Source organism: Fonsecaea nubica (assembly GCF_001646965.1).
Source record: "Fonsecaea nubica strain CBS 269.64 chromosome Unknown Scaff31, whole genome shotgun sequence".
In the NCBI taxonomy this organism is placed as follows: domain Eukaryota; kingdom Fungi; phylum Ascomycota; class Eurotiomycetes; order Chaetothyriales; family Herpotrichiellaceae; genus Fonsecaea; species Fonsecaea nubica.
Genome location: NW_019173704.1, coordinates 24,871 through 49,770, shown reverse-complemented (window position 1 = coordinate 49,770; position 24,900 = coordinate 24,871). Strand labels below are relative to the sequence as shown.

The 24,900-nt window shown below is 51.8% G+C and overlaps 12 protein-coding genes across 12 annotated transcripts; 3 read left to right on the top strand and 9 right to left on the bottom strand.

Moving 5' to 3' along the window:
- Positions 1-370: 370 nt before the first annotated feature.
- On the top strand, positions 371-2,244 carry AYO20_05353 (hypothetical protein; the record flags this gene model as incomplete). Its single annotated transcript, XM_022643647.1, has 2 exons — positions 371-1,637; positions 1,682-2,244. The coding sequence occupies 2 exons, from the start codon at positions 371-373 to the stop codon at positions 2,242-2,244; spliced, it is 1,830 nt and encodes a 609-aa protein (XP_022500314.1).
- A 1,167-nt stretch (positions 2,245-3,411) lies between these two features.
- On the top strand, positions 3,412-5,346 carry AYO20_05352 (hypothetical protein; the record flags this gene model as incomplete). The annotated part of the gene is made up of 2 exons (XM_022643646.1): positions 3,412-3,522; positions 3,586-5,346. 2 exons carry the CDS (start codon positions 3,412-3,414, stop codon positions 5,344-5,346), a joined length of 1,872 nt encoding a protein of 623 aa, XP_022500313.1.
- Positions 5,347-5,455: 109 nt separating this feature from the next.
- Positions 5,456-6,490, bottom strand: AYO20_05351 (hypothetical protein; the record flags this gene model as incomplete). Its single annotated transcript, XM_022643645.1, has 1 exon — positions 5,456-6,490. The coding sequence occupies one exon, from the start codon at positions 6,488-6,490 to the stop codon at positions 5,456-5,458; it is 1,035 nt and encodes a 344-aa protein (XP_022500312.1).
- Positions 6,491-7,069: 579 nt separating this feature from the next.
- Positions 7,070-9,406, bottom strand: AYO20_05350 (hypothetical protein; the record flags this gene model as incomplete). The annotated part of the gene is made up of 2 exons (XM_022643644.1): positions 7,070-8,508; positions 8,566-9,406. The coding sequence occupies 2 exons, from the start codon at positions 9,404-9,406 to the stop codon at positions 7,070-7,072; spliced, it is 2,280 nt and encodes a 759-aa protein (XP_022500311.1).
- Positions 9,407-9,600: 194 nt separating this feature from the next.
- AYO20_05349 (hypothetical protein) lies at positions 9,601-10,086 on the bottom strand (the record flags this gene model as incomplete). The annotated part of the gene is made up of 2 exons (XM_022643643.1): positions 9,601-9,969; positions 10,021-10,086. The coding sequence occupies 2 exons, from the start codon at positions 10,084-10,086 to the stop codon at positions 9,601-9,603; spliced, it is 435 nt and encodes a 144-aa protein (XP_022500310.1).
- A 996-nt stretch (positions 10,087-11,082) lies between these two features.
- On the bottom strand, positions 11,083-12,432 carry AYO20_05348 (hypothetical protein; the record flags this gene model as incomplete). Its single annotated transcript, XM_022643642.1, has 4 exons — positions 11,083-11,208; positions 11,262-11,849; positions 11,905-12,287; positions 12,342-12,432. 4 exons carry the CDS (start codon positions 12,430-12,432, stop codon positions 11,083-11,085), a joined length of 1,188 nt encoding a protein of 395 aa, XP_022500309.1.
- Positions 12,433-12,873: 441 nt separating this feature from the next.
- On the bottom strand, positions 12,874-14,127 carry AYO20_05347 (hypothetical protein; the record flags this gene model as incomplete). The annotated part of the gene is made up of 5 exons (XM_022643641.1): positions 12,874-13,076; positions 13,128-13,389; positions 13,456-13,533; positions 13,592-13,743; positions 13,797-14,127. 5 exons carry the CDS (start codon positions 14,125-14,127, stop codon positions 12,874-12,876), a joined length of 1,026 nt encoding a protein of 341 aa, XP_022500308.1.
- A 416-nt stretch (positions 14,128-14,543) lies between these two features.
- AYO20_05346 (hypothetical protein) lies at positions 14,544-16,592 on the bottom strand (the record flags this gene model as incomplete). Its single annotated transcript, XM_022643640.1, has 8 exons — positions 14,544-14,612; positions 14,668-14,738; positions 14,805-15,240; positions 15,302-15,761; positions 15,813-15,871; positions 15,934-16,034; positions 16,089-16,203; positions 16,293-16,592. The coding sequence occupies 8 exons, from the start codon at positions 16,590-16,592 to the stop codon at positions 14,544-14,546; spliced, it is 1,611 nt and encodes a 536-aa protein (XP_022500307.1).
- Positions 16,593-17,136: 544 nt separating this feature from the next.
- Positions 17,137-17,445, bottom strand: AYO20_05345 (hypothetical protein; the record flags this gene model as incomplete). The annotated part of the gene is made up of 1 exon (XM_022643639.1): positions 17,137-17,445. One exon carries the CDS (start codon positions 17,443-17,445, stop codon positions 17,137-17,139), a length of 309 nt encoding a protein of 102 aa, XP_022500306.1.
- A 267-nt stretch (positions 17,446-17,712) lies between these two features.
- AYO20_05344 (hypothetical protein) lies at positions 17,713-18,993 on the bottom strand (the record flags this gene model as incomplete). The annotated part of the gene is made up of 3 exons (XM_022643638.1): positions 17,713-18,413; positions 18,473-18,883; positions 18,948-18,993. 3 exons carry the CDS (start codon positions 18,991-18,993, stop codon positions 17,713-17,715), a joined length of 1,158 nt encoding a protein of 385 aa, XP_022500305.1.
- A 547-nt stretch (positions 18,994-19,540) lies between these two features.
- AYO20_05343 (hypothetical protein) lies at positions 19,541-21,166 on the bottom strand (the record flags this gene model as incomplete). The annotated part of the gene is made up of 5 exons (XM_022643637.1): positions 19,541-19,812; positions 19,867-20,394; positions 20,458-20,908; positions 20,977-21,046; positions 21,105-21,166. 5 exons carry the CDS (start codon positions 21,164-21,166, stop codon positions 19,541-19,543), a joined length of 1,383 nt encoding a protein of 460 aa, XP_022500304.1.
- Positions 21,167-22,157: 991 nt separating this feature from the next.
- AYO20_05342 (NAD(P) transhydrogenase, mitochondrial) lies at positions 22,158-23,799 on the top strand (the record flags this gene model as incomplete). The annotated part of the gene is made up of 2 exons (XM_022643636.1): positions 22,158-23,631; positions 23,687-23,799. 2 exons carry the CDS (start codon positions 22,158-22,160, stop codon positions 23,797-23,799), a joined length of 1,587 nt encoding a protein of 528 aa, XP_022500303.1.
- Between the last annotated feature and the right edge of the window lie 1,101 nt (positions 23,800-24,900).

The window sequence follows — 24,900 nt, the reverse complement described above, 5'->3', positions numbered from 1 at the left end:
GGAGTTCACTTGGTAGCAAGACAAGGGCATTAGCCCTGCACCAATAGGTACATACATATATGTATAGTATATATAGAGCACAGACCACCGTGGTCCGTGGGCGAATTAGGCGCAGGGACGCCAGATCGACCCACAGCATATTAGTGAGATCTGATCGATCTCGCTGGTAGATCCGATCCTCATTTTTCTTACATCACCACTGCTAACTGCTAAATTACTAGCATCAGTGAAAGGTGTAGCTCTCACGAAAGGTGCATTCTTTGACTTCTACTCCTTGCTGCACGCGTGAAATGCTCCTCGATTTTACGTGTCGACCGCATGACTACGTGAACGATAGCTGAAAGTCGTCTCAAGACAAGCATTTCCAACCATGCGCAGAATGAAACGCAAACCAAACAACGTGGTAATAGCTGTCGACCCTGAGCACAAGAAGCCACGCTCAATCACAGTCTCCTCGAATCAATACAAAGACTCGACAAATGAGCTCAAGTACGGAATCATCCTCCCCAAGTACTATCCTCCGGAGATGACCAACGAGCGAGCCGAAGCATACAAGACCGGACAGATTGAGCGCCCGATAGAGACACTGGAAAAAGCCGCCAAAGAAACACAAGCCGACCGAGACCAAGTACCGCCAGGAAAGTGTGTGGTTCACTGGTTCAAGTGTGACTTGCGGACGACGGACAACAAGGGACTGCACCTAGCAAGCAACATGGCCAAATTGCACAATGTGCCCCTGGTTTGCCTTTACTTGATCTCCCCTCAAGACTTCGAGGCCCATCTGACAGCTCCCGTACGCGTTGATTTCATTCTTCGTAACCTTGCTATGTTGAAGAAGGATCTGGATGATTTGGACATCCCATTGTATGTTGAGACGGTGGAGCGGAGAAGGAACATCCCGTCTAAACTCCTCGACTTATGCGCGGCATGGGGAGCTTGCCATGTATTTTGCAACGCCGAGTACGAGGTGGACGAGCTCAGGAGAGAAGCTGCTCTAACAAGATTTTGTTTGGAGAGTGGAATATCCTTCAGTGTCATCCATGATACTTGCGTGGTCGAACCTGGCAAGCTGAAGAGTGGCTCCGGTGGTCCAATATCGGTCTACAGTCCCTGGCATCGAAAGTGGTGCACCTACCTCAACCAAAACCCCCAAGAACTGGACTATCTCCCTCCACCAGGCCACAACCCACGGTCTGCGAGGGAAAGTTACTCAACGTTATTCAGCACTTGTATTCCAGCGGCACCTCCCTCGAAGCAGCTGACCGAGGAAGAAAGAGTGAAATTTAGTAGCATGTGGCCCGCAGGAGAAAGTGAAGCCCAAGATCGACTGCACAAGTTCGTGCTCGAGAAAATTGCCAAGTACCATGATACCAGGAACCTACCTGGAGGCAATGGGACGTCCGTTCTTAGCCCACACCTGGCAGCAGGTACAATTGCCGCACGAACAGTTGTTAGAGAGGCTCGTGACGCAGCTCCCTTGAAGAGAGTGACAGATGACCGGAAACAAGGACACTTAATGTGGATTGCCGAGGTAGCGTGGAGAGACGTGCGACCTTCTCCCATATGTCGTGTCCTGGTCCAGGCTGACAGCGTCTGCAGTTCTATAAACATGTCCTATGCCACTGGCCGTATATTTGGTAAGTGCGTTGTGCTCATTCTTGCTAGTCATGATGGCTGAAAGATCCTGCCAGCATGAATAAGCCATTCAAACCAGAATACAGCAATATCGAGTGGGAGTACGACATGGAACAGTTCGACAAATGGACCCAGGGCAAGACAGGTTTCCCAATAGTTGATGCTGCAATGCGCCAGGCAGCGTATACGGGATACATGCCGAATCGCTGTCGGATGATTGTGGCTTCCTTCTTGGCCAAAGATCTCTTGATTGACTGGCGCATGGGCGAAAAGTGGTTCATGGAGCACCTCATTGATGGTGACTTTGCGTCAAACAACGGCGGTTGGGGATTCAGTGCCAGCTGTGGCGTCGACCCACAGCCCTATTTTCGCATTTTCAATCCGTTGCTCCAAAGCGAGAAGTTTGACGCCGAGGGAGGGTATATCCGTAAATGGGTGCCAGAGCTTGCAGATATCGAAGACAGCAGGGGAATCCATGACCCGTACAACCGTGGCCATGGGAAGGTTGCTGAGGCAAATGGCTATCCGAGGCCAATTGTCAATCACAAAGAGTCGCGAGACAGGGCTCTGGCGCGGTATAAAGCGGGCATTGGAAGGAATAATGCATGAAGACATTCAAGCCAAATACCACTTCTTGCAGCTGGATTCGACCAGCTGAGGGTAATGAGAATATTACACGATTCGCTTGGAGAGCCAACACGTAGCCTTTGGGTTCCCTTTTGATTTTGCCCGACTTAAAGAGAAGAAGCGGGCTTTCGACCATAGCCGTCAGTTTACCTTAACCGGGCCCTTGCGTTCGACCGTGCCTGCTTATATTTTGACTGTGAGGTACTTCTTTTGAACCTGCCCAAGCACGGAGCAAACAGAAGGTTGTTCATTTTTAGTAGGTCGTCAATGTGTTCAATCCCAACTTTTGTCGTAAGATGGAACCACGCTTCGGAGTTATGGTCAGAGGATAACAGGGGCGTGGCGCAGTGGAAGAGGTTGGTCTTCGAAGTAAGCTCCATGACTTTGGCGGTTGGGATATAGCCTCAGCGGCTGTCTCACAGCATATAGGGACGGACAAATTGCGTGATAGGTATTCTGTTCAACGTGATAGCATCTACTTTGAGACAGGTGTGGTTGTCAGCCAAAAAACAAAGTATTCTGCCGCAGGCGAATTCTCGCCATTGTGCTCTCGTCGTTGGAGGGATTGGTCGGACATGCTGGAGACTTCATATCAAAGGATACATAAGGTCTGGCAAAACGATCTCTTCCATGATATATGCCAGATACTTGTACAGGAGGGATTCGGAGTGCTCGGTTCTCAGATGTGGAGAGCGGCAATCGGCACCGGACCATTTGCAGTCCCTCCCTCCAACCCGTCGTCCCGCCTAATCCCCGTCCGAACTTTCCTCCAACCAACTGTCGAGACAACCTTCTAGCAAGGAGATCAGCGGGCAACTACAGGCATCACCTGCCCCTCGTTTGGCCTAGTAACGCCTTTCCTGCCGCCCCCTTCCCACTTCTAAACGCCCTTTTCATTCAAAAGCCTACGGATTGGATGAAGTTGGGGTAATTCTCGCATCACCCACAATGACCCCGGTAATAGCAGTGGCGGGAAGCGGCCACACTGCGGGTTTCGATGGGTTGCCCATCTTTCCTCTACGATGGCCGCCTGTGAACTTTTCTCACACTTCCTTTACCGTGCAAATCTCCATCGACGGCTATCCTACGACGTCCTGGGGTTGAGAACGAGGTCCATGGCTCTTCTCGTTCGTTCACCCTACTCAAGCCATGGTCAAAGGAGCCAAACGGGCACTTCAGTTGCCCAAGCAGCAACTGCTCATTCTAGCAGTATGCCGCTTCGCAGAGCCTGTTGCAATGACCTCGGTCTACCCATACATTGTGAGTCCCCAAGATCCAAATCCCCCAGCAATGTGATTGTTCACCCATACTGACTGTATTCAGCCGGAGATGATTCAATCCTTCAATGTCCCCAATGATAAAGTGGCCAAATGGGCCGGACTTATGTCTGCGACCTTTTCACTCTCACAGTGTCTGACCGGAATCGCCTGGGGTCGGGCCTCAGACCGCTTTGGCCGCAAGCCCATAATCATCCTCGCCCTGACCTGCACCATGATTTCGTCCATATTATTTGGCTTCTCCAAAAATCTTGCCTGGGCCTTTGTCACACGGTCTCTGCAAGGCCTCTCGAACGGGAATGTTGGGATCATTCGGACAGCTGTGGCAGAGTTGGTACCTCAAAAGGAATTACAACCGCGGGCATTCAGTATTATGCCGCTCGTCTGGAACATTGGCAGTATATTCGGGCCGTCTTTTGGAGGATCTCTGGTCCATCCTGCGGAAAGATATCCAGAAGTGTTTGGAAAGCTGAAGTTGCTCAAGGAATATCCCTTTGCGCTGCCGAACCTTCTGATCAGCATTCTTTTCATGTGCGGGATCACTGCCGGTTTCCTTTTCTTACACGAGACCCTCGAGGAAAAGAAATCCCACAGGGACTACGGCCTGATAATGGGCAAATTCCTGACCAATTCCTGCACCCGAAGGCCACGATCCAGGACCAGAACTTGGTCGAATACCGAAGAGTCGGATCCATTTCTCCCTGGGATTTCCAGTGAACTGTCCACACCGATATCTGGTTCCGTTGTCGCGGCTGAGATCCCCAAACAGAACCCAGGCTGGGCGGAGGTCTTTTCCACACAGTCAAACATCAATCTCGGTGTGTATACCTTTTTGGCCATGCATTCGGTGGCGTACGACCAACTACTGCCAATATTCATGCATTACCCGGTGCAATCTATTCAAGACCCCGAGGTCCATCTACCTTGGAAGTTTGCTGGCGGATTCGGCATTGATTCCAATAGGATTGGCCTATTGTTTACTGTCTACGGCGTTTTTGGCATGCTCATCCAGTTCTTTGTCTTTCCCCCCTTTGCTAGGAGGTACGGCGTTTTGAACTGTCTCAAGGCTTGTTGCCTAGCCTTCCCCCTGGTCTACGTCGCGACACCTTTTACGGCCCTGCTGCCTACTGACTCGTCAAGGCAAGGTATCATGATGTTGCTGATGATGGTCAAGGGCTTTTGCGGCATCTTTGCGTTCCCTTGTTCCACCATTCTTCTTACCAATAGTGCTGCTAGTTTGAAGATACTAGGGACGCTGAATGGGGTGGCAACCAGTGTCTCTGCCATTGGAAGAGCTGCCGGACCGGCTTTAGCGGGCGCTACGTTCACCAAAGGAGTCGATATCGGTTATGTTGTAATTTCTTGGTGGATATTGGCCCTGGTCGCCATTGTGGGCGCCGTCCCAGTGTGGTTTCTGGTGGAGATGGAAGGGTTTGGGGGGGACTTGGACGATGATGAAAGTGACCAAGACGATGATGATATTTACGACGACGAAGACGCCAATGACGACGACGCTAAAGCATCTTCGGTTGCCACCGCTGGAGCACATTCTCGGAAGTCCAGTGCGCCATCTGTTGCCGAAGAGGCGGTGGAAGACGACGAGGAGATGCCGGGATCTCGTCTTCTGACACCCGCTACTACGAGGACCTCGCAACGATCTTCTCGCCGCCACAGTCTCCAGCTTCGACGAGTCCCGAGCCCTATCGGATTTGGCCACGGTGTCATTCCACTCGGTGCCCGCAGATACAGCAGCGACCTCGGAGCTACAAGGAGTGGGTTGGGAGCTGGCGGAACGAGCTATTATTGAGCATCATCGGCGCACAGCATCGAAGTTTGAACCACTAGGTCGTGTTCGAAGAAGGAAGTTAAAGATACGGCGTTCTTATTAGGCCCCCGAAAATATTCAGGTTTTTATGTCACAAGCGTGCTGCAGTTCCTTTTAGGATCTGGCCGACCCCGTTTCGGACCTCTTGCACAATATCGGCAGCGTTCTGTACCTTGTTCACCAGCCCTACTCCAGCCCCTGCCCAGACGTTTGCCCTGTTGGTTGTCCCGAAGCCGCCATCCTCTCCCTCCACTGCCTCATTGTGCTTTTTTCTTATCAGCTCGATATCGATACCTTGGACGTGATCGGCATAGCTCTCCGTGACCAGGCTTCTTCCGTCATAGGCGTCTGGCCAGATATTGGGACCCTTGACATTGTCAAATAGTTTGCTTCGGACGGTGCTTTGAGCTCCATCCTTTGCTGCCAGTACCAGCTCTCGATATCCAGGAGGTGAGATTGTCTCTTTGGCCGCGAGAAACCTCGTCCCAATCACTACCCCGGATGCCCCCAGCGCGAATGCAGCTGCAGCACCGCGAGCATCTGCGATTCCCCCCGATGCGAGCAAGGGAATATGACCGAGTCCCTTTTCGGCGAGAACATCAGCCGCCTCTGGTAGCACTGAAACGATACTGGCGCCTCTTTCGAATCCATGGCCGCCTGCGTCCGCGCCCTGCATGATCAAAGCATCAGGCTTGGCCGTCTGGGCGATCTCGACAGCGGCGCTCACACTGCCGACTTGAATCCAAATCCTAGAATTGGGGCACCGTCCCCGGATCTCTGTGGACCAAGTGGCGTAATCCTTCGGATCCTTTGCAGCAAACAACCAGACCACGGTGGGTTGATATTTTGCGAGGATGGGAAGCACAGACTCGGCCTTGACGATGAAAGGTAACAGGCCCACACCGACGGGCAGCATGTCACCTGGCGCAGTGGTGGCCTTGAGGTTGTCTGCGGCGATACTCAGTTCCTTCTCCAAGTCGCTAGACATGATGGCGCCGATCATCCCGAGACCACCTGACTTTGTGACGGCGCTTGCGAGGTGCCCCCCGGCAAAGCCGCCCATGGGGGCATTCACAATGAGGGGAGACGATGTCCATGGCAATTGGGACTTGAGCACATGCGCCATACTGGCTGGGGTCCCGAACTCGTGAAGAAAAAAGCTCGACCCGTGTCTATTTCAGATGACAACAAAATGCCGAACTCTGGGAGCTGGTGCGTGTGAAACTTTTGAAGCAATTTCGAGACCCAGGGTTGACCGAGGTCAACATTACCTTTTCGGCAACCTTGTTCATCAGGGCAATGTGTTCCATGCCCTCTCAGATACTTGTGCTTACGGTGTTCTCTGATCTCTGATAGAGAACAGTATATGGATCATTTCCGCGGACAAAGATTGAATCCTGCTCGCAACACGACATTCCAAATACGCATTGGCACACTGATGCTTACAACCTTCGCCCTTGCTAAAGCTTGTGAAGGGCGGCTGTGTGGCAATAGCCAATGAATGGAGGGTGCATGATATCCAGAGTAGTATTACCTTATACGATTTTGACGTTACTACCTAAGTACAGTAAGCCCATACGAACAACCATGTGTGGGAGGAAGATTTCCTGGTTTGTTTTCGATGCAAGCGAGCCAACCATTTCGCCCGTCATCCTCCACGCCTTGTGGCGGTGAAACACGCGGGCTGGCTGCTGCCACTGATGCGCTATTCCAAGAGCTTTGCGGCCGCTCCCAGCGCCTCTTCAATGATCACACTCCATCTCTTCGCATTTGTAATGTTCTTGTCTTCAAAGCTCTCAACAAGGCCTGGATAGGTAGCACCCGCATACCCAGTCCAACGGCCAGGGGCGAAGACAACATGCTTGAACCAAGACCTGTCATCCAAACCGCCAGAGAATAGAAATTGACGCTCCAGTGTCTTGTACTTCTCATTTGCGTTCCGCACTTCGTAGAATAGCCTCACCTTCTTCCACCAATCCCACCAGGGCACGTCCTCTGCGAGCTTTTTGGTCAGGCCGGCGGTGTATTCGTCGAATTTTGTGGCAGCGTGGCGGAATTCGGCAGTGGCATTGTCGAGTGCCTGGAAGCTGAAGCTCGAACCTGCCATGTGAGTCTTTGCTCTCTCCTTGACGTCGTCTAAATAGACAGAGAGACCTTTGGCGTAGTCTTCAGCGCTCAAGGACAAGACGGGGGTCTCGCTCAACTGCGCCGTCACCAGTGCTAATATCTTGGCCGCGGCCACATGGTAGTGCCATCCTTTGTCCCCATAAGCATTCATCCAGTGGAAAGAGTCATAGTTTGAGTGATAATGGTAAACCGCGTCTTCCGGTCCGTTCCCAAAGCCGAAATCAAGCGATGGGATTCCAGCAAAGTCCTGGAAGGCTGTGAAGTCACTGCCAGATCCCATTGTGCGTATATGACCGTCCCAGACATCGCCAATCGACTGCCCTTTGGTGGTCTGATTGGGCGAGGGCACTGAATTGGTCACAGCGTAGAGGACTTTGTTCAACAACGGAGAGGCAGCAGCCTCAAAGTGCTTTCCGCGCGCTCCCACATCAACATTGAGGTAGGCGACAGTGCTGCTAGAAAGCCACGGAAGGTATTCTTCGACCCATTCAGTCGAGCCGATAAGACCATACTCTTCTCCATCCCAGCTTGCAAATACAATCGTCCGAAGTGGCTTCCATCCAGCCTTGAGTGCTTCTCCGAAAGACCGGATTACTTCATTCAATGCTGCTGACCCTGAATTAGGATCACCTGCGCCTCCAGCGATCCAGGCATCTCGATGATTGCCAACGACGATGACCTCATCCTTGGCTGTGCCATTGATGATACCAATGACATTCCACAGTGGCGTTGTGACATATTCCTGCTCATTCACCAAGTTGAGAACCACAGAGTCGGGTGACGGACCAATGTTGTAGTTAACACCCTTGTAAGAAAGACCTCCGCCATGCCAGGACTTATCAAACGAACTTGCGTTGGGTCCATGCCCGTTCAAAGCTTTGAGGAGGGGGAGGGCATCGGCATAAGAAATGGGCAGCGACGGGATGCGAGGCGTGGAGCCATGTGGATCAACGCGAGGTGCACCTGGTTTGGAGGGATAGCCAGGCGTTGTTGGGTCGCCCGGGAGTGTGCCTGCACCTGTCAGTATGTGTCAGTTGCGGTCTTTCGGGGGAAACGCACTGATGTATTGCGTACTGCCTCTTTGAACGCTGCTTGGGTTTCTCGCTGGCCCATCTGGGTACGTCTTGTAGCCATTCTCCTCTGTAATGTCACCATCCTCCTGCGGGTCAGAGTACATTACTACCCCGACCAGTCCCAGCTCTTGGGCTCTCTTGACCTTGAGCCCACGGAATATGTGTCCGTATTTTACCAGGGCAATCTTCCCTTCCAACGAGACATTTGCAGCTCGCAGGTCTTCGAAGTCTTGATATGTGCCGAAATTGGCATACACATACGGCGCGGTAACATTACCACTGGCGGAGTAGCCATGGAATGTTGGGATGCGATCCTTCAGCGAAGTTGTGGGATCCTCGTCGAGGATATCTTCTTCCAGGCTGCATTCATACTTGACCTTATGCCCATCCAACAAGGCCAACCGATGATCACTCGGATAATTTATGAAGACGTCGTAGGCGACTATATCTGATTTGACGCCGAACTCTTCCCATCGCTCCCTTGTCCACAAAGCTTGACTCAAATTCTTGCCTGCAAGGTGGGGACCCGACGTATAATACTCGCTCCACGAACGTGCTTTTTCTTCATCGGGGGTCTCCAGGAGCAGCTCAATCAGCTGCTCAAAGGTGATACCGGCACTTTGCGGCCATGAGCGAGGATAAGGAGGGGACCAAGGGAGGTAGGACGAAACAGAATCGTGACCTCGAGGTAGGATGGCGCCCGGAAGGAGGAAACAGATAGCAATGGCTATGAGACTGCTTGCGAGGGCGATGGAACAGAAGCGTTTGAGTGTCGTGTGGGGGTATCTTGGTCGACGTCGAGTTACGTAGACGGTCGCAATGAGGGGAGTGTGCTCATCCATGACGATGGCATCCTCGGGTAGACAAAGAGATCTTCGAGTGGAACGAGTCGCCTCGATGTCTCGTTATACGGAATGACAATCAGACTTGATTGAAGCTCACAGTCATCTGTGGCTTGTGTTATCTTCCCCAATGACCCCAGACCTGCACGGATTCTCCCCCTCCCCCAAATTCCGCTTCAAGCAGGTCTGCCGAACTACATGCGAGCATTTTTGTTATCGAACTCGTGAAATTGCCCTTTGCCATCAAGCGCTGGAAGCCATGAGGCCCGCTTGCTAACGTAGAACTCCACGTTAGGATCAGCCGTGTCCACTGCGGACTCGTCGTCAAGAGACCCAGCCACAACGAGAATGACACCGCGGAAAGCCTCAGCGTCTCCGACCTTGTTGATAACGCATCCACACTCAGTGCAGAAGGAATATGTCAACGTCATTCCGCTGTCCTGAGTTGCTGCGTATCTTTTCGGCGTCCCCGCTGTGATCTTGAAATTTCCTTCTGGGACAACGATGTTGGTAGTGAATACACTGCCGCTGACGTGTCGACAGGTTACGCAGTGGCATATTGCCTAGAGCACTTAGCCACAAACCCGCGAAGAGACTGCAAGAATGACTCTTACCTTCATAACGGGCTCACCGGTATACTCATATCTGAGTTGACCGCAAAGGCACCCTCCAGTTGGCATAGCGAGGTGTTTCAAAGAACGGAATTGAGGTCTACGGAGATGAGTGTCGACTTATGGTCGTTTGTCGGATTTATCGATGAGCAAAGAGTCTCTTCTTATACCTTGTGTATCAAACCCCCCCGCCATCATTTGGTCAATACGCTGCAGACAGAAGGGCGGACCCCAACTATCGTTCCTTGACCTGTTGTCATACAGCCTTCGAAATGTGTTCCAGACGTTGGCCGTGACTTTCCCCACGTTACGATTCGTTCGCATGTTCACTATGGCCGAGAACTGCATGGAAACCTGTGCCTATCTGCGCTGGAATCGACCTTAGGGTCAAAATCCTCGGCTTACGTTACTCAAAACTTGTCAGCATGTCAATCTAGGGCGCAAAAATGAACATGGATCCTGCATTTGTGTCGACAGCTGACCCGTATTTGCAAAACCTTGGTACCGTCTTTCAAGCCTCCATGAATGACCAAGAACGAACCAGCTTGGTTGAGCCGAATCACCAGCAACGTCACGGGACGCCTTTGCAGCCTGAAATGAAGGTATCTGACTTACGATGCTACCTAGCCTGGTCTCAGTCGATCTTGGCTCGGGGATATCTCGGGTTTGCCATATTCGGCAATGGGTATCGATCTAACATTGGGCTGTTTCCGTCACCGTCTCTTTCCTGACTTGGATACTTGGATGAAGCGTCATTTCTGATGTAAATCGCATTTATCTAGGTAGCTAACACGATGGTGCTGCTGCTCCCTCCCTCGAACCAGTGTTCTACGGTCACTACAGAAGGCATATCCTCACAGGCGAGGAGTGAAGAATGGGATTTGATTGATTTGCACTGCTCATGTTGTTGGCTCAAGCTGTCATCTGTCAGCTCTCTAAGCGGTGAAGATGCCTAGTATCCCCGGTACCAACGTCAACCGATCATCGATAGATATCCTCACACAAAGCCCTGCTCCGAAGGTATCAAAGCATTTTTCAGTCGATACTTCTGGCACCGTTTGGACACTATGGACCATGGCGAGCGAAGATGTCTTTGCGAAAAGCAACCGCGAGATTCATAGTCTCGGGATCGCCTGGAGGAAGAAGCTGGGATGCGTATATGCCGCAATTACCGGCGGCGGGATCGATCCACTGTTGAACGGTCAGCTTCAGAGTCAGACAAGGTATTTTCAGGACTGCCGCACCCAGAAGAGGTTTGGGAGGCCACCCCAGGTCATTGTTCCCTTCTTGCAAACACCAGCCACGTCTTCCATGTTCAAAATGCCTCCCAGGCCGAAATTCCAGGCCGAGCTGTCAACGCCTCCTCGAAACATGGGACCTGCCCCTGGTGTGGCCATTGTTGCAGTCAAATAAGCGTCATTCGAAAGCTGCGGGGAGAACATCATCTTTACGGTCTCTGGTTTGAGGAGAAGACCGTCATTTTTGAGCAAGGATATGAGCACCTTGATATAGTCTGGTGCGGACGAATATAAACCCCCACCACCGAGGTCGTCTTTCGGATTATGATGAGGGTATGGGTCGGCTGGCACAAGGTCTCCTTCAGGTGTTCTGGCGGTCGTGGCACATAGTCGACTGCGCACCAACTCATTTTCTTCTGGACGGAAACTCGTGGACGCCATTCCCAAAGGATCCCAAATATTCTTCTTCATGTACTGACCAAGCTTCATGCCCCCATTGACGCGCTCGACCATTTTGCCGGCCCAGTCGATGCCGCAGCTATAGCTCCAACCCTCCCCTGGCTCATACAACAAAGGCATCACGTACCCTTCACGCTGAATCACGGCGTCAGAGCTCAGAAGATGTCAATATTCAAGGTATGGTGCTTACAATGTCACCGTCCCCTGGACGGCTTGATTCCCCACGCCATTGTCGCCACTTGATAAGTTCTGGCGAAAGGAAATCATAACCCATGCCACTAGAGTGTGTGAGCAGCTGGCGCAAAGTTATCTTCTTCGTTGCTTTTTTGAGCTCTGGTTCTCCAGTGTCTGGCTTCCACCCCGTCAAGATGTCTGGTGACTTCCACTCATCGAGAATTGCGGAGACATCGTTGTCAAGGCTCAGTTTACCTTGCTCCACGCACTGCATGACCGAAATGGTAGTCAGCAGCTTTGTGCACGAAGCGATCCAGAAGGTGGTATCTTCCGTCATCGGCCTGGCAGTCTCCGGGACAACAGAGGTGAAGCCCTTTGCGCCATGGTAGATGGTATTTCCTGGACGCTGTCAGCCAAAGCCACTCCGTGATGGTGGCAATCAGGCTACTTCACCGGAAGCATCAGCTGCTATCGCGACAGCCCCAACAATCTTTCGGCTCGGACCAGGCGTGGCGGCAGATTCAAGCTGCTGATCGAATGACATGATGAATGAGGGCTGCGCAAGGTCTGATGATTCTGAGTTCTAGAGAGCTGTGATTACCCCTGATGGTGTCGTAAGCAATCTGACAGCGTCAATACGAGGTTTGTGATACTCTCACTCTTTCTTTGAGCATGTAGAAATGAAGAATTCAACAACTCAGCCCCTCCATGCTCCAACGTCGGTAGTTGACACTTGTTCCACAACCCCGCCTTTTTCAAGCTACAATCCTCCCCGCGGTGGCATGTACAAAGCTGGTATGGCGTAGGCATTTAGTATGCTCAATCCGTACATAGCGGTTTCGGCTACTTGGATTTTGTGGAGCTCCCCCTAACATTGCCCTTGTCCCTTGCTTCCTTGCTCAATCCCTTGCTATTTCTGCTTCAATCGCAGAAATCTGTATGCTAAGACAGACATCAAGGATCAAGGATCAAGGCGTCTCGATAACTACGCGTTGGCCGCGAGATCTTTAACAAACTTGACCGAGTTGTCCCAAAACTCCAGCGTCTGCGGAAGTTGAGGAAAGAAATAGAAGCCGTGAGGGAGGCCTTTGAATGTGTTTACCGTCACCGAGTTCTGGGCAGCCTTGAGTGCTTCGGCGTATGCAAGGCCTTCGTCTCGAAGCGGATCCATACCAGCGACCTGGATAACTACAGCTACAGTCAGTATATCGGATTTGCGCTGAAATGGAAAGCCCTTACGAGCTGGAGGTAGGTTGCTGAGGTCTTCTGCCAGCAATGGACTCGCATAAGGATCGGGCTGCACGTTTGGCAGGTACTGATCCCAGAACCACCTCATCTTGGGTGCATCAATGATACTCGCATCTTTGTTCTGCCGGTAGCTGCCGCCTTCATACTTGTCTGACGGGAAGAGATCCGGATGGCAAGTGACAGGAATATTCAAAATCTGGCCGATAATTCCCGTAACACCCTCATCTCGAGCCTTGAGTGCGAGGACAGCAGCCTGCCGACATGTTACTAACCTACAGCTCGCGCAGGATGGAGACATTTGATCGCCAGTCACACTCACAATATTGCCTCCAGCACTTCCCCCAGCGACGACTATCTTGTCGGGGTTGATCCCTAGGTCCGAAGCGTGTGATTTGCACTGAAGATCATGTTAGTATCATCATACATGTATGCGTAGACTGGTCTGATGAACTTACCCACTTCAGCACATCAAAGCAGTCATTGATGGCGTATGGAAACTTATACTCAGGTGCCATACGATAGTCCACACTGACCACCGTCGCACCGGCTTTGGCAGCGAGGAAGCGATTATCTACCTCCTCGACCTCGTGGCTACCAACTACCCAACCTGGATTGTCTACAATGAGACTCCTTCTTTGGTCAACACGATAGCTTACTTACCTCCGCCATGGCTTTTGAGAACCAGCACTGTATCGTTATTGGAGTTTTGAGGCTTGTATATCTTCAGACCTATTCGGGCACCGTCCCTGACCACAGCCTCCTTGTTTAGAACCTGATAGTCCTTCCCTGGTTCGGGTGCATTGTCTGGCAATGGGACTGGCGCACTCAGCCATGCAGCCTTGAACTCTTCCAAGGGAAGCGCCCATAGATTTGCAAAGCTTTTGTCGACCTCGTCCTTCAAAAGAGCAAAGTTGGGGTCAACCTCGGAAAGATGTCCATACTTGGGCCCTGGGGTTGCCAGACTAGGGCCGCTGGAGCCTAGCTGTACCATTTCTGCAAAACAGACTAGAAAGAAAAGCCTGAAGGAGCAATTCTTACTACGGGCCTTCAAGGGGATGTGAGAGTGCTCGGGAAGAGGTTGGTGTGTGAATTGCCTCCACCAAACAATATATATGTGTACCAAGTGTGTGATACTGTGTCGACGCTCCGTTCTTCGTGCGAGGGGAAGACGAACGATATATTCGATCTCGGTGTTTGATTCCCGCCGATCCTTCAACCGGCAGATGATATCCGCGGGTTTATTTACATACAAGTAGTAACGACATCAAGCTCCGCAGAAGCCTCCTTCGTCAAAAGGAAAGAAATCACCTGCCACTTTCTTTCTCGCATCGCAGAGGCTGCTCCCTCACAGGGAGCACGGCTCAAATCATCTTCCCTGGTCAGTGGCTCCCAACCCGAGATTATGTATTACGTGGCTGAACTGGCGAGTTCCGCTGCTCCGATCCTCTCCTCAATGAACCGCATGGCTTGCAAAACCTGGCGTCTAGTCGTTAGTTTGAGTATCGAATGCTTCAAAGAGAGCGCAGACTACCTTTTCGTCGTCCCATCGTCTCCCCACCAGTTGCAAGGAAATTGGGACCCCACGATAGAGCTCCGGGTCATCTAAATTAGATAGAGGTTAGGTCAGGCCTATGCATGTGTAGGGAGCGATAACGCCGAGCACTTTACAGACTTCGTGGACCAATCTGTCGTCTTCGTTCCGGGGGTTGAAATCAGCGTCAATTCGATCCTTCTCCGGATTGCCGGTCGTGACGGGGAAGGCCAGGGCCGGGTAGTCTAGGAGGTTAAAGATTGAGGTATACCCCCAGTACTTTGTCTTGTCTATGGGGAATGCACCACCAGGGAAGTTCGGGGAGAGGAGCACATCCATCGCGTCCTCGTATGAACTGGAACCTGCTTTTCCAGTCGTGGCGTTCCAGCGAGACAGATATTCGGCCCTGAAGGCGTCTCTCTTCCCAGTCCACTCCCAGACTTCATGCAGAGTGTGATGCCGCATGTGAGGGTTCTCGTGGAATGCCCATTTGATGAGAGGTCTTAGTTCTTCGTCGCCCTCCTTCAATAACCCTAACATGCCCTCGCCGTTGTCAGCGAAAATAAGGCGAGCCTAGGATGACAGACTGATTAGTGCTTGTGCCTGTACAAGAATAAATTTCACAGTCACGCACCCAAATTTCCAGGCCGTGCTGGTGGTCAGGTGGATGGAATTCCACCACTTCAATGTCGTCCTGTGCACGGAGCTTTTCCACAGTCTCTCGAAGAGCTCTCCGCACTGGTGGATGTGGTGTGACATGGCCATCGTCCCACAGGATACCGACCTTCGACCTGCGTGTGGCGTCACCCCTTTTGAGGAAGTCAATGTCTTCTCTCCATCCCAGAGGCGGGAGGCTCTGGTCAATCCTGTCGTGTCGAGCCCCAGCGGCGACTCTCATGACAAGCTCGACGCCGTCCAAACTGGGGCACATGGGCCCAATCACGCTGGGAATCTGTTCTCTTCTCGCGAAAAGACCCGACATTCCAAACAGCGTCAGCCGACCCGAGGAGGGCTTGAATCCGTAGAGTCCATTGACGCCTGCAGGCTGGCGAATGCTCCCACCAGTATCGGAGCCAATACCCAAGGGACTTCCCCTCAGTGCTAACAAGGCATCTTCGCCACCCGAACTGCCTCCGCAAGTTTACTCTGTGTTATACGGATTGACCGTGGTTCCATAAAGCTCGGATGAAGTGTCCATGGCCACCTACAAGCTGGGTTAGCAGTTAATTTCCCACGCGACCCACAGCCAGAATGCGTGATGCTTACCAAGGTTTGTGGTTGAGTCGTTCTGGCGAAGAAAATTGCGCTAGCGTCATAAAGAGTCTCCAAAACAGCCAAACTTGTGCTGGCAATCACTCCCACGCGGACTACGAACGAGAAGTTCGACTCCCATCCTTTCATATTGATGTGCTCCTTCGTACTGATTGGGAGGCCATGGAGGGATCCGATGGGCCGTTTATGCTCTTGAAAGTATTTGTCCAGGGCCTCGGCGCGCTCTAATGCCTCAACCGGTTTGAGCTCAGCAATACAATTGACCTAAACAGCATGCAATCAGAGTGAGCTCCAACGGCATGCGGGTCCACTGTACGTTGAGGCGAGCAACATCACCGGTCTTGATAACTTACAAGATTTTGAGCGACCACAGCTCGTCGCAGGAATGCACGGGTGACGGCGACGGCTGTGAGCTTCTCCTTGGCCAAAAGATCGAGAAGTTCTCGTACTGGCTTTTCTGTGATGGAGATCTCATCGTCGGTAAGAATTTTGCCTGGTACCGTGGTCACACTGGAAGAAAGCCGCTCCGCGAAGGCCGGTATGGCCGGCTGAACCTTGGCAATCGATGCATCTCTTCGCTCTCTGACATGCTGAATTCTTTCTTTCTTTGAAGGGGAGATCGATATCGCTGTAGAATGATCCAGTGTAGACATGCTGTCGAATCAACAAGGGGCAAAGGGGTCTGATACCACGAGATTGACGATGATGTAAGAGATTCGCGAGGGGAAGTGGCCAGAATTTGTACAAAACATATTGCACCAGCTGGAACGCTTCCGCTGGCACTGCCGATCTTCAGCTCTGAGTCTATTTAGTTCCCAAGTATGCTTGTAGGTGAGATATGTGTGATAAGGTGCCAACTACGAGGTGGTCGGTTGTCCACTGGACTTTTGTTGCAGGTCTTCGTCTTCACCACATCTATCTGCGTGGAGTACGGAGCACATGCAGAAGCGAAGAGGCGGAGATCCCCCCCCTGCAACGTGAGCGAGTCTGGGCGACCATCGCACGACTCTGGCTGGGAAGTTACTGTGCCGAGTATTTCGGATAGTCGAGTCACCAAGTCTAAAATACTTTCCTAATGGGGAAGGTTCCCGAATAGGCAAAGTCTGATTATCCTTCCAGAGACGACAATCCAGCCCATCACACACCAGAACTGACTGTCATCTAGAACGACCATTAGACGCCGAACTCTAAGGCGGCTTAGAGATTATTGAACCAGAAGTTAGTGTCTGACAGTGACATCTGTGCCGGGGGGTAATGTTGATAGTTGGCAAAAATAGTCTGCCATTCAATGTCTGTATCCACAGGATGGTCGAGCCTCGACGGCAGGGTTGGGCCAGGGGCTCGAAGGTCCTTGATGATGTTTTCGGCACGGGAGCAGAGGCGCAGACAGAGCTGGTAGATTGCCTCAATCTCGACTCCATGGTCGGCGAACATCTTTGCGGGACGGAGAATTCTTTCCGGTTGGGCATGCGCAGAAACCGCTTTCATTGCCGAGCCTTTGGCCATTGCCGACTTCACCTCTCGTGAGAATTGAATGGCCGCTGCTAAAAGTGCCGTTAAGGCGCTTTGATGACACATCCGGAGCGTACCTTGTACGGCAAGAATTTCAAATGTGGTGAGGATGTTCGAGGCCGCTTCCGAGCACAGTGAGGCTGATTCGGTCTTGTCCTCGGTGCGATGCAAAACGAGTACCACTAAGTTGTAGTTGAGACGAAATTGACAGGACAGGAAGTCGTGGGTGAACGGCATACGAAGTGCAAGCCCAGCCAGTCGTTAGTCGATTTCGATAATAGCAGCCTCGTCGTCTCTCGTCCTGGACAGCGGAGCGTGAAGGTCTAGAATGTCCAATGCTAGAAGGCACAGCTCAGATGTTGTACAGCAGAACTCGCGGTTCACAAGCATGTCATCGCTATCGTCCGTGTTCATGAAATCCGCTTCCTCGAGACCGTCGACGTCAAAGTCCTGGCGACGGATCATGCACGGTCGACCATACTCCAAGGCAAGAAATACTTCGGCATAGACCAGAAGCCACCACACCTTGTGGAAGACTCGATGGGTTCGCCTTTCGTATGTTGGCAGGTATATGGTCGCCGCTTTGCGGTGCATGCCTAGACCCAACGCAACCCGCACAGCGTTGCCAATCCAATAGTAGCCATTGCATCCAACCGTGTCCGAGTTCTCAGTGTGCCATGCCATGAGCATGGACGACTGAACCAGGAGCAGACGATCGTTCTCGTATCTCAGGTTGAAGAGCGCCCGGGCACGGCGATACAGGGTTGCTGTAGCAGTGGCCCGAGACCTTACCAACATCGGGCAGTCGCTGACTCGGGCTGCCGCGAGGAGAACTGCATGGAAGAGGAGTAAGGGTGGTGGGTTTTCGGGATCAGCATAGCGTCGGCGGAAATCTGCTTCATCGATGATGGGGATACCGGGATGGATCTCGGTGAAGTAAGTTTCGACCAAGGAGTCGCGGACTTCACGAACGGGAAGCTAGTCACGTCAGTGATGGCATCTGGTGTCATATAATGTCCACTGAGCAGGTCCGCGGTAGGTTTCCAAGGTAGCGGAGAGTGAAATGAAGGGATGGGATAGTGCAAGTACTGAGGCCGATGGGTGTCATGGACTCGCATTTCATGGGTCCGCATAAGGTTATTCATGTTTGCAGTATCGGTGCCAATGTAAGCGATTCGCATGACACCATTCTGGTCGAAGAGATGCCAGTCTGATGACACCACGGCGTGGTCGAAGAATCGCGAAAGATTTTCGTCTGGTTGTCCTTTGGCTGTTGGGAGGTGCTGTGACGATACTGGCGAACGTGTATGACTTTCTGCGCTGAGAGGACCAACCACCTCGTCTAATCGTTCGTTTGAGGTTGAATCCTGCCCAAAGCTCGTCTTGGGGGCAAGTAAAGGTTGTGCATGTTGTGGGAGAAAGGAACTAAGGACTGGATGAGCATCCCACGATACAATGAGAGCTGTGAGGTGTCCAGCCTCTGATCATGGGCGAACCTGCATTCAATCCTTGCTCTCTTGCAAGCGGTGCAAGGACTTCCATTTTCCCCATCACACCTGACCTTTCGCTTGCGACAGACTAAGCAAGCAGTGTTTAGCTTCCACCGCGACGACATAGAAGTGCTGTTGGGGATGTATCACTGGGATAATTTATCTGGAATTAGGAACGGTGAGGCTACGTGGGCGAAGTACGAGAGGGCACGCGGGTGCTCTGAGACTTGAGAGCTTTAAGTCTTGTAAATCGCGGCTAAACTAAATATCTTTAGTGTATGCCACTTGAGGGACAATGGCCTCCAGAGGGGTGCCTTACCTTCGGCTAGACTAAGTCCCCGTAGTATATAGCGGGGTAGAGACCCTGTAGTTCTTTAGGTGCGCGACTTGGCTGGCTAGCTATCGTAAATGTGGAGCAATGTGTCACGGAATAACTTCAAATAAACACCGAGGGGATGCGAGTTTGGCGTTGAAACAGAGGTTATCAAGACTGGGGAGATCTGGCTGATCAGCTATAACCGCCAGTCCTGCCCATGTGCAGAGAAACTTATCCTTCCCGAATATTTTGGAGCACAACACCCTATCTCGATGCCTAAGCATTAGACGGCCGTCTCTTTCAAGCTGTTGCTGAGCTTCTCGGAACGATCATGCACGACGACATCGTCCCCAATGCCCATCTCCTGTCGAATATGGACGGGCACGATAACATCCTCCTCCGTGCCATAGCTGGTTTCTGTGGCCGTTTTCCAAACGACAAAGTACAAGATAGGCCGGCATAGAGTTGAAATGGCAAAGAATTCACCATTGACATTCTCGAAAGGAAGCAGACTGGCGTTAATGCCGAACGACACCGCAGCACCTGCACTGAGGACTATATAGATAGTCAGAAACTGATAGTTGGACGAGTTGTATGGGCTGAACTTACCTCCAGTATACATACCACCATAAGCCGCAGTCTTGACGGGATCATTGGTGAAACTGCCGAGAACATACAGCACAAGACTTTGAAACATGCCATACTGCGCCGCATAGAAGAGGTAAACCACCACAGCACCTCGGTACGCCTTATCGGTGCAATCAATCTCCGGTCCCGGGATTTTCCAGTTGAAGTCCCAGGAGTTCAGCCAGATGGATTGCGCGATATAGGCCCCCGTGACCCACACACAGTTAACGGTAACGCCGACGAACAGTCGTCTCCTCCGGGATTTGGCACATCTATCAATGATCCATGTGTGAATTGCCGTGACGGGGAATTGGAAGAGAGTATTCAAGAGGGTGTTGAGGTTGCGCGTCCTGAGATTGAAGGCATATGCATTGATGTTGGCCTGGAAAGGGAAAAAGAACTCGGGCGAGAACATAACCGGGAGCAGGAGGAGCGTCCTCCATTCACAGAGAAGCTTACCCATGACTCGGATCGAGTCCCTGAAGCGGACATGGCCAAAACTCGCAATGGCTGTTCAGTCAGTTCGTCGGAGGTTCTGCGGCGACTGAACGAGTAATGCGAAGAAAAGCGAACAGCATTGAAGGATCACGAATGTGATGTAGACCGACTTGGGTACGCCGAGGACGATTGAATCCCAGGTGATACCGAGACCAACCGATGCACCAATGGCAGCGCCGAGCATGTTGAAAATCCATTGAACCGACCGCCAAAATGCCTTGGAGTGCTCTTCCGCGTACCCGTTACACATGTAGACGGCACTGGTCCAGAGGCTGGTGCCTGCAAGACCTTGGTAGACGGCCGCGACTACTGGGAACCACAGATGTCCGTGCTCCAAATAATACCAGAGTGAGCCACTGAAGATGGGATAGCCTGTGCACGCGACAACCAGGAAAATCCGGGGGCCGACCTTGTTGAGGATTGAGCCTGTGATAGGAGCCGACAGGGCAAACACGCCATATGCAGTGGCGTTGGCAATGTTGGCCATCGTTGCCGACGAGGGTTGACCACCACCAGCTCCTAGAAGCTGTCGCATATCCATCAGCAAATAGATCTCACACACTGCAGACACCGCAGCGAAGCTGAAAGACTTACTGCTAGGGCCAGGTAAATGCCCGGATTGAGAGCTATGCATGCCGCCGACAAGATAATCTGGACTGATGGACTGGTGATAAAGATGTTATCGTCGAAGTAAGTGACAAGCAGAAGGAGAGGAAGCTCACTTGTTAAGGCGAAACCACGACAGTTTTGTTACTGCCTGCCCACTGGCGACGGACTCTGCCATGTTGCATGGGATGCTTTGGATGTGTAATTTGGAAGTTGGGATCGAGAGATGGGGGAGGATAAAGGGAAAAGCCGCCAGCAGAGAGAAAGCAGACGCTCTTTAAAAACTTCTCGAATCATCCCTGTGAGGATCGAGAGATAACCCAACTGCGAAGCACTTTGAATGGTATCTAGGACCTGGTGTGTTGTGGCGCATGTACGAGGTATCATTCCGCAGTTGCAAAAAACCCTTAGCATCTGGGGTCTCCAGCTTCCGCTTACCTAGCTACCGAGCCTAGACATCTAGTTTCCACATTATCCAGCACTTGCGTAGCGTGGCGCGGTACGGAGTGGTCACTGATAAGTACATACATAGTAGAGCCGAGGATTGCGGAGTCTCGAGATAGATACTGTACGACCCACATACTCGGCACTTGACCCAAAATCATTGGCTGAAAGGATGGGTTTCTCGGTACGAAGCCCCGAACTTCCATTTTAGGAAAGTTATCAATCGTTCGTAGTGGGAATGATATCCCAGAACTGAGGCGGTGATAAGCACAAATTACGACATTTAGACATGCTCGGCTCGGTAACTAACTGATTTGAAAGATAGCTTCGGCTTCCTAACGGGCATGTGCACTCGGCACTTAGATTCCCAGGGCATAGTTGTTGATACCTTTATCCCTTACGGCATTCGGGGTCAGGGAACAGCAGATAGCAGCGTCTCATACAGCCTTGGGTGGGTCCAAGGTCCTCGGAGCGCATTAGACCCCGACATTTGGCCTCAACGACAATGACGGCACCCGAAAGGGGTTTGACCAACACGTTCGGTAGTGAGTGTAAAGGCACCAAGCACCTCGGATACTGACCATAAGATACCTGGGTCATTCCGCACAGCTTCATGGGGACTTCCATATCCAATCTTTGCAGCTATGTACAATGAGTGAGCAGAAATCATGGGAAACAATCGCCAAGCGCGCCCAGCGCGCGGTGTTGGAGCAAATTCCTCAAAAATGGAAACTACCCGCTGGGTTTGGGAGACCGCATATAAACCTACAGCAAACCTACAGAGGGTTGCTTACACGTGTGGTATCTTGTCCGACAGGCAACTGCAGTTGACCGATCTCACTGTGTCGGAACTGATTCCAAGACTCCTCAGCGGCTACACCCCTGCCGTTGAAGTTACGGAAGCGTTCTGTGCACGCGCAGCAATCGCTCATCAGCTTCTCAACTGCCTTACAGACTTTTTCCTAGAAGAGGCCATTGCACGTGCAAAAGCCATCGATGCTGAGTTCGCTCAGCACAAAGCTCCTGTCGGTGTGCTGCATGGCATCCCGATCGCAATCAAAGATACCTATGAAGTCAAAGACAAGCGAATGACCGCTGGCATTGTGGCGTGGTACGACAGGCCTCCTCAACAGGAGGATGCCACATTGGTTCGGGTGATGAAAGACGCTGGTGCCATCGTTTTTGCCAGGACTACCATGCCTCAAACTGGTATGGCCGTCGAGACAGTGGGTCCGTTGTTCGGCCGCACTCTGAGCCCTTTCAACATTGAATTTGGGGCGGGTGGCTCTTCTGGAGGAGATGGCGTCCTCGTCGCCATGCATGGAGCTCCATGTGCACCCATATCCACCGATGTTGGGGGGAGTATCAGACTCCCTGCGGCCTTCAACGGCCTATACGGAATGCGTCCAACCGCGGAACGATGTCCAGGTATGGGCATGGCATCAACAAGAATGGGCATGATCTCTATCAAATCGACCTGTGGTCCATGTGCACAGAGTATGAGTGACTTGAAACTGGCGACGAAACTGGTCTTGACCCACCCGACAGTGCCCAACGAACCGACCTGTATCCCAGGGTACTGGCATGAGGGAGCACAGAAGTCGAAGCTCAAAGTCGGGATTTTCATGACGGACCAGGTTGTCGAGCCACATTCCCCGATTTCACGCGCCTTGAATGAGACGGCACGAAAGCTCCGCGCCGCCGGTCACGAAGTCGTTGAATTCCAACCTCCAATAGACTCCTGGGAAGCTGCAAAAACTACACTGGGGCTTTTCTTCCAGATAGGCGTAGAAGAGATCTTCGATGTTCTCAGTCAGTCTGGAGAGCCACCAATCCCGCAATTTGCAAATGTCCTGAAAACTTTCGATGTCCGGGAGCACTCAGTAGCAGAAGTTTTCCAACTGCACAGGGAGCAGCTGGCCTACAAATCTGCATTGGTCAAGGCTTGGGATTGCACGGCGCGAGAAACCCCTTTGGGGGAGCCGATTGACTGCATCATATGCCCAACTGCGCCAATGGCTTGCCTTCCTCATGACTTTACGCCTTGGTGGGGATACACAATGTTTTGGAACCTCGTCGACTATCCTGCGCTCGTGTTGCCCTTAAAAGATTTTAGAATCGACCCAACCAAGGACACAAAGCCAGAGGATTACTGCCCACGAGAAACAAATCCGTTTGATCGGCCCAATTGGGAGATATGTAAGTCTTACTACAGGGACCATTGAGATGAGTATGCTGATGATAGTTGCTGCAGACGATGCCGACCGCTGGAAAACACAGCCGGTGACCATCCAAATTGTTGGCAGACACTGCAAAGACGAAGATCTCATAGCAGCTGCTGAAGTCATCGACAGCGTGGTTCAGTGACATGAAGTGTAGGGCTTCGAGTGTTGCTGGACGGCGACCATCGAACGAGAAGATCTTCCAAGTAGTACATGTGTCGAGCAAGATCCGTGGACACTTGTTCAATTAGATCAGCATTTCGGCCAGAGTTGAAACATGCTGAGATTTTGGCCAGGACAAAGAGTACGACAGTCGGACATCCCACGAGCTTTTCGAAGAAATCGTCCTCCATACAGCGTGCCTGGATATGCATCGTTTCTGAAATATGCGGTTCCTGGTTTCCATATGGCGAATGCAAAAAGGTATCCCAGTATTTCTTGGACAGAGAGATAGGGTATTCCGAGGTCACGGCTGCCATAATCTCCATTGCGACTACGATTTTGGAGAATGTTGACCAGGCGTTGCTATTTCTGACATCCTGCGCTAGTTTGTTTCTATGCTCGATGATGAGGACTGCCCCTTGCAGCCAATGGCGCCAGTTTTGTACGCCAGAGTCAAGCACCTAAGATCAGTTAGCCAAGAAATGTTCCCGATTGGACGTGATATCACACTCACCTCGATGGTTTGGAGCAAGATACATGATATCAAAGTCGTGGGGTCAGAAAGACCGCTTGCTATACTCTCTCGGAAAAGCTCATTGCATTTTGCTTGTGCCAGAGAGCCTTGAATAAATCTGCTTCTCGACGAGATGAAGATAATGCCAACTGGCTCGTCGACGTAGCGTGAAGTGTGTGGCGTAGTAGAGGTGAGTCGAACGAAGCAGGTACTGCCACCGAAACGAAGGGATTATCAATCATGTTCCACAAGGGTGTGAACTTCGGCACGCATTTCTCAATAACTGTATCGAGGAAGATGAGAGTCAGCCCCTTGAATCCCGCATGGAGTCTGTGACTCATATAAGACGATAAGATGATAAGAACATACAGAATTGTAAATTGCAGGAGTCCTTCTCGATCCCAAAGTCCGCGCCATGGGGATACGGACTGAGGTCCCGACAAGGCCTCAGCTGAATGGGCGGTATCGTTTTGTTGAACAATATGTGAATGGGGTCCTCTGGGTCTCCATCATCGGTATCTAAAGTGTGGTCAATGATCGACCGGCCAAATTTGGCGTTATGCAGAGGCC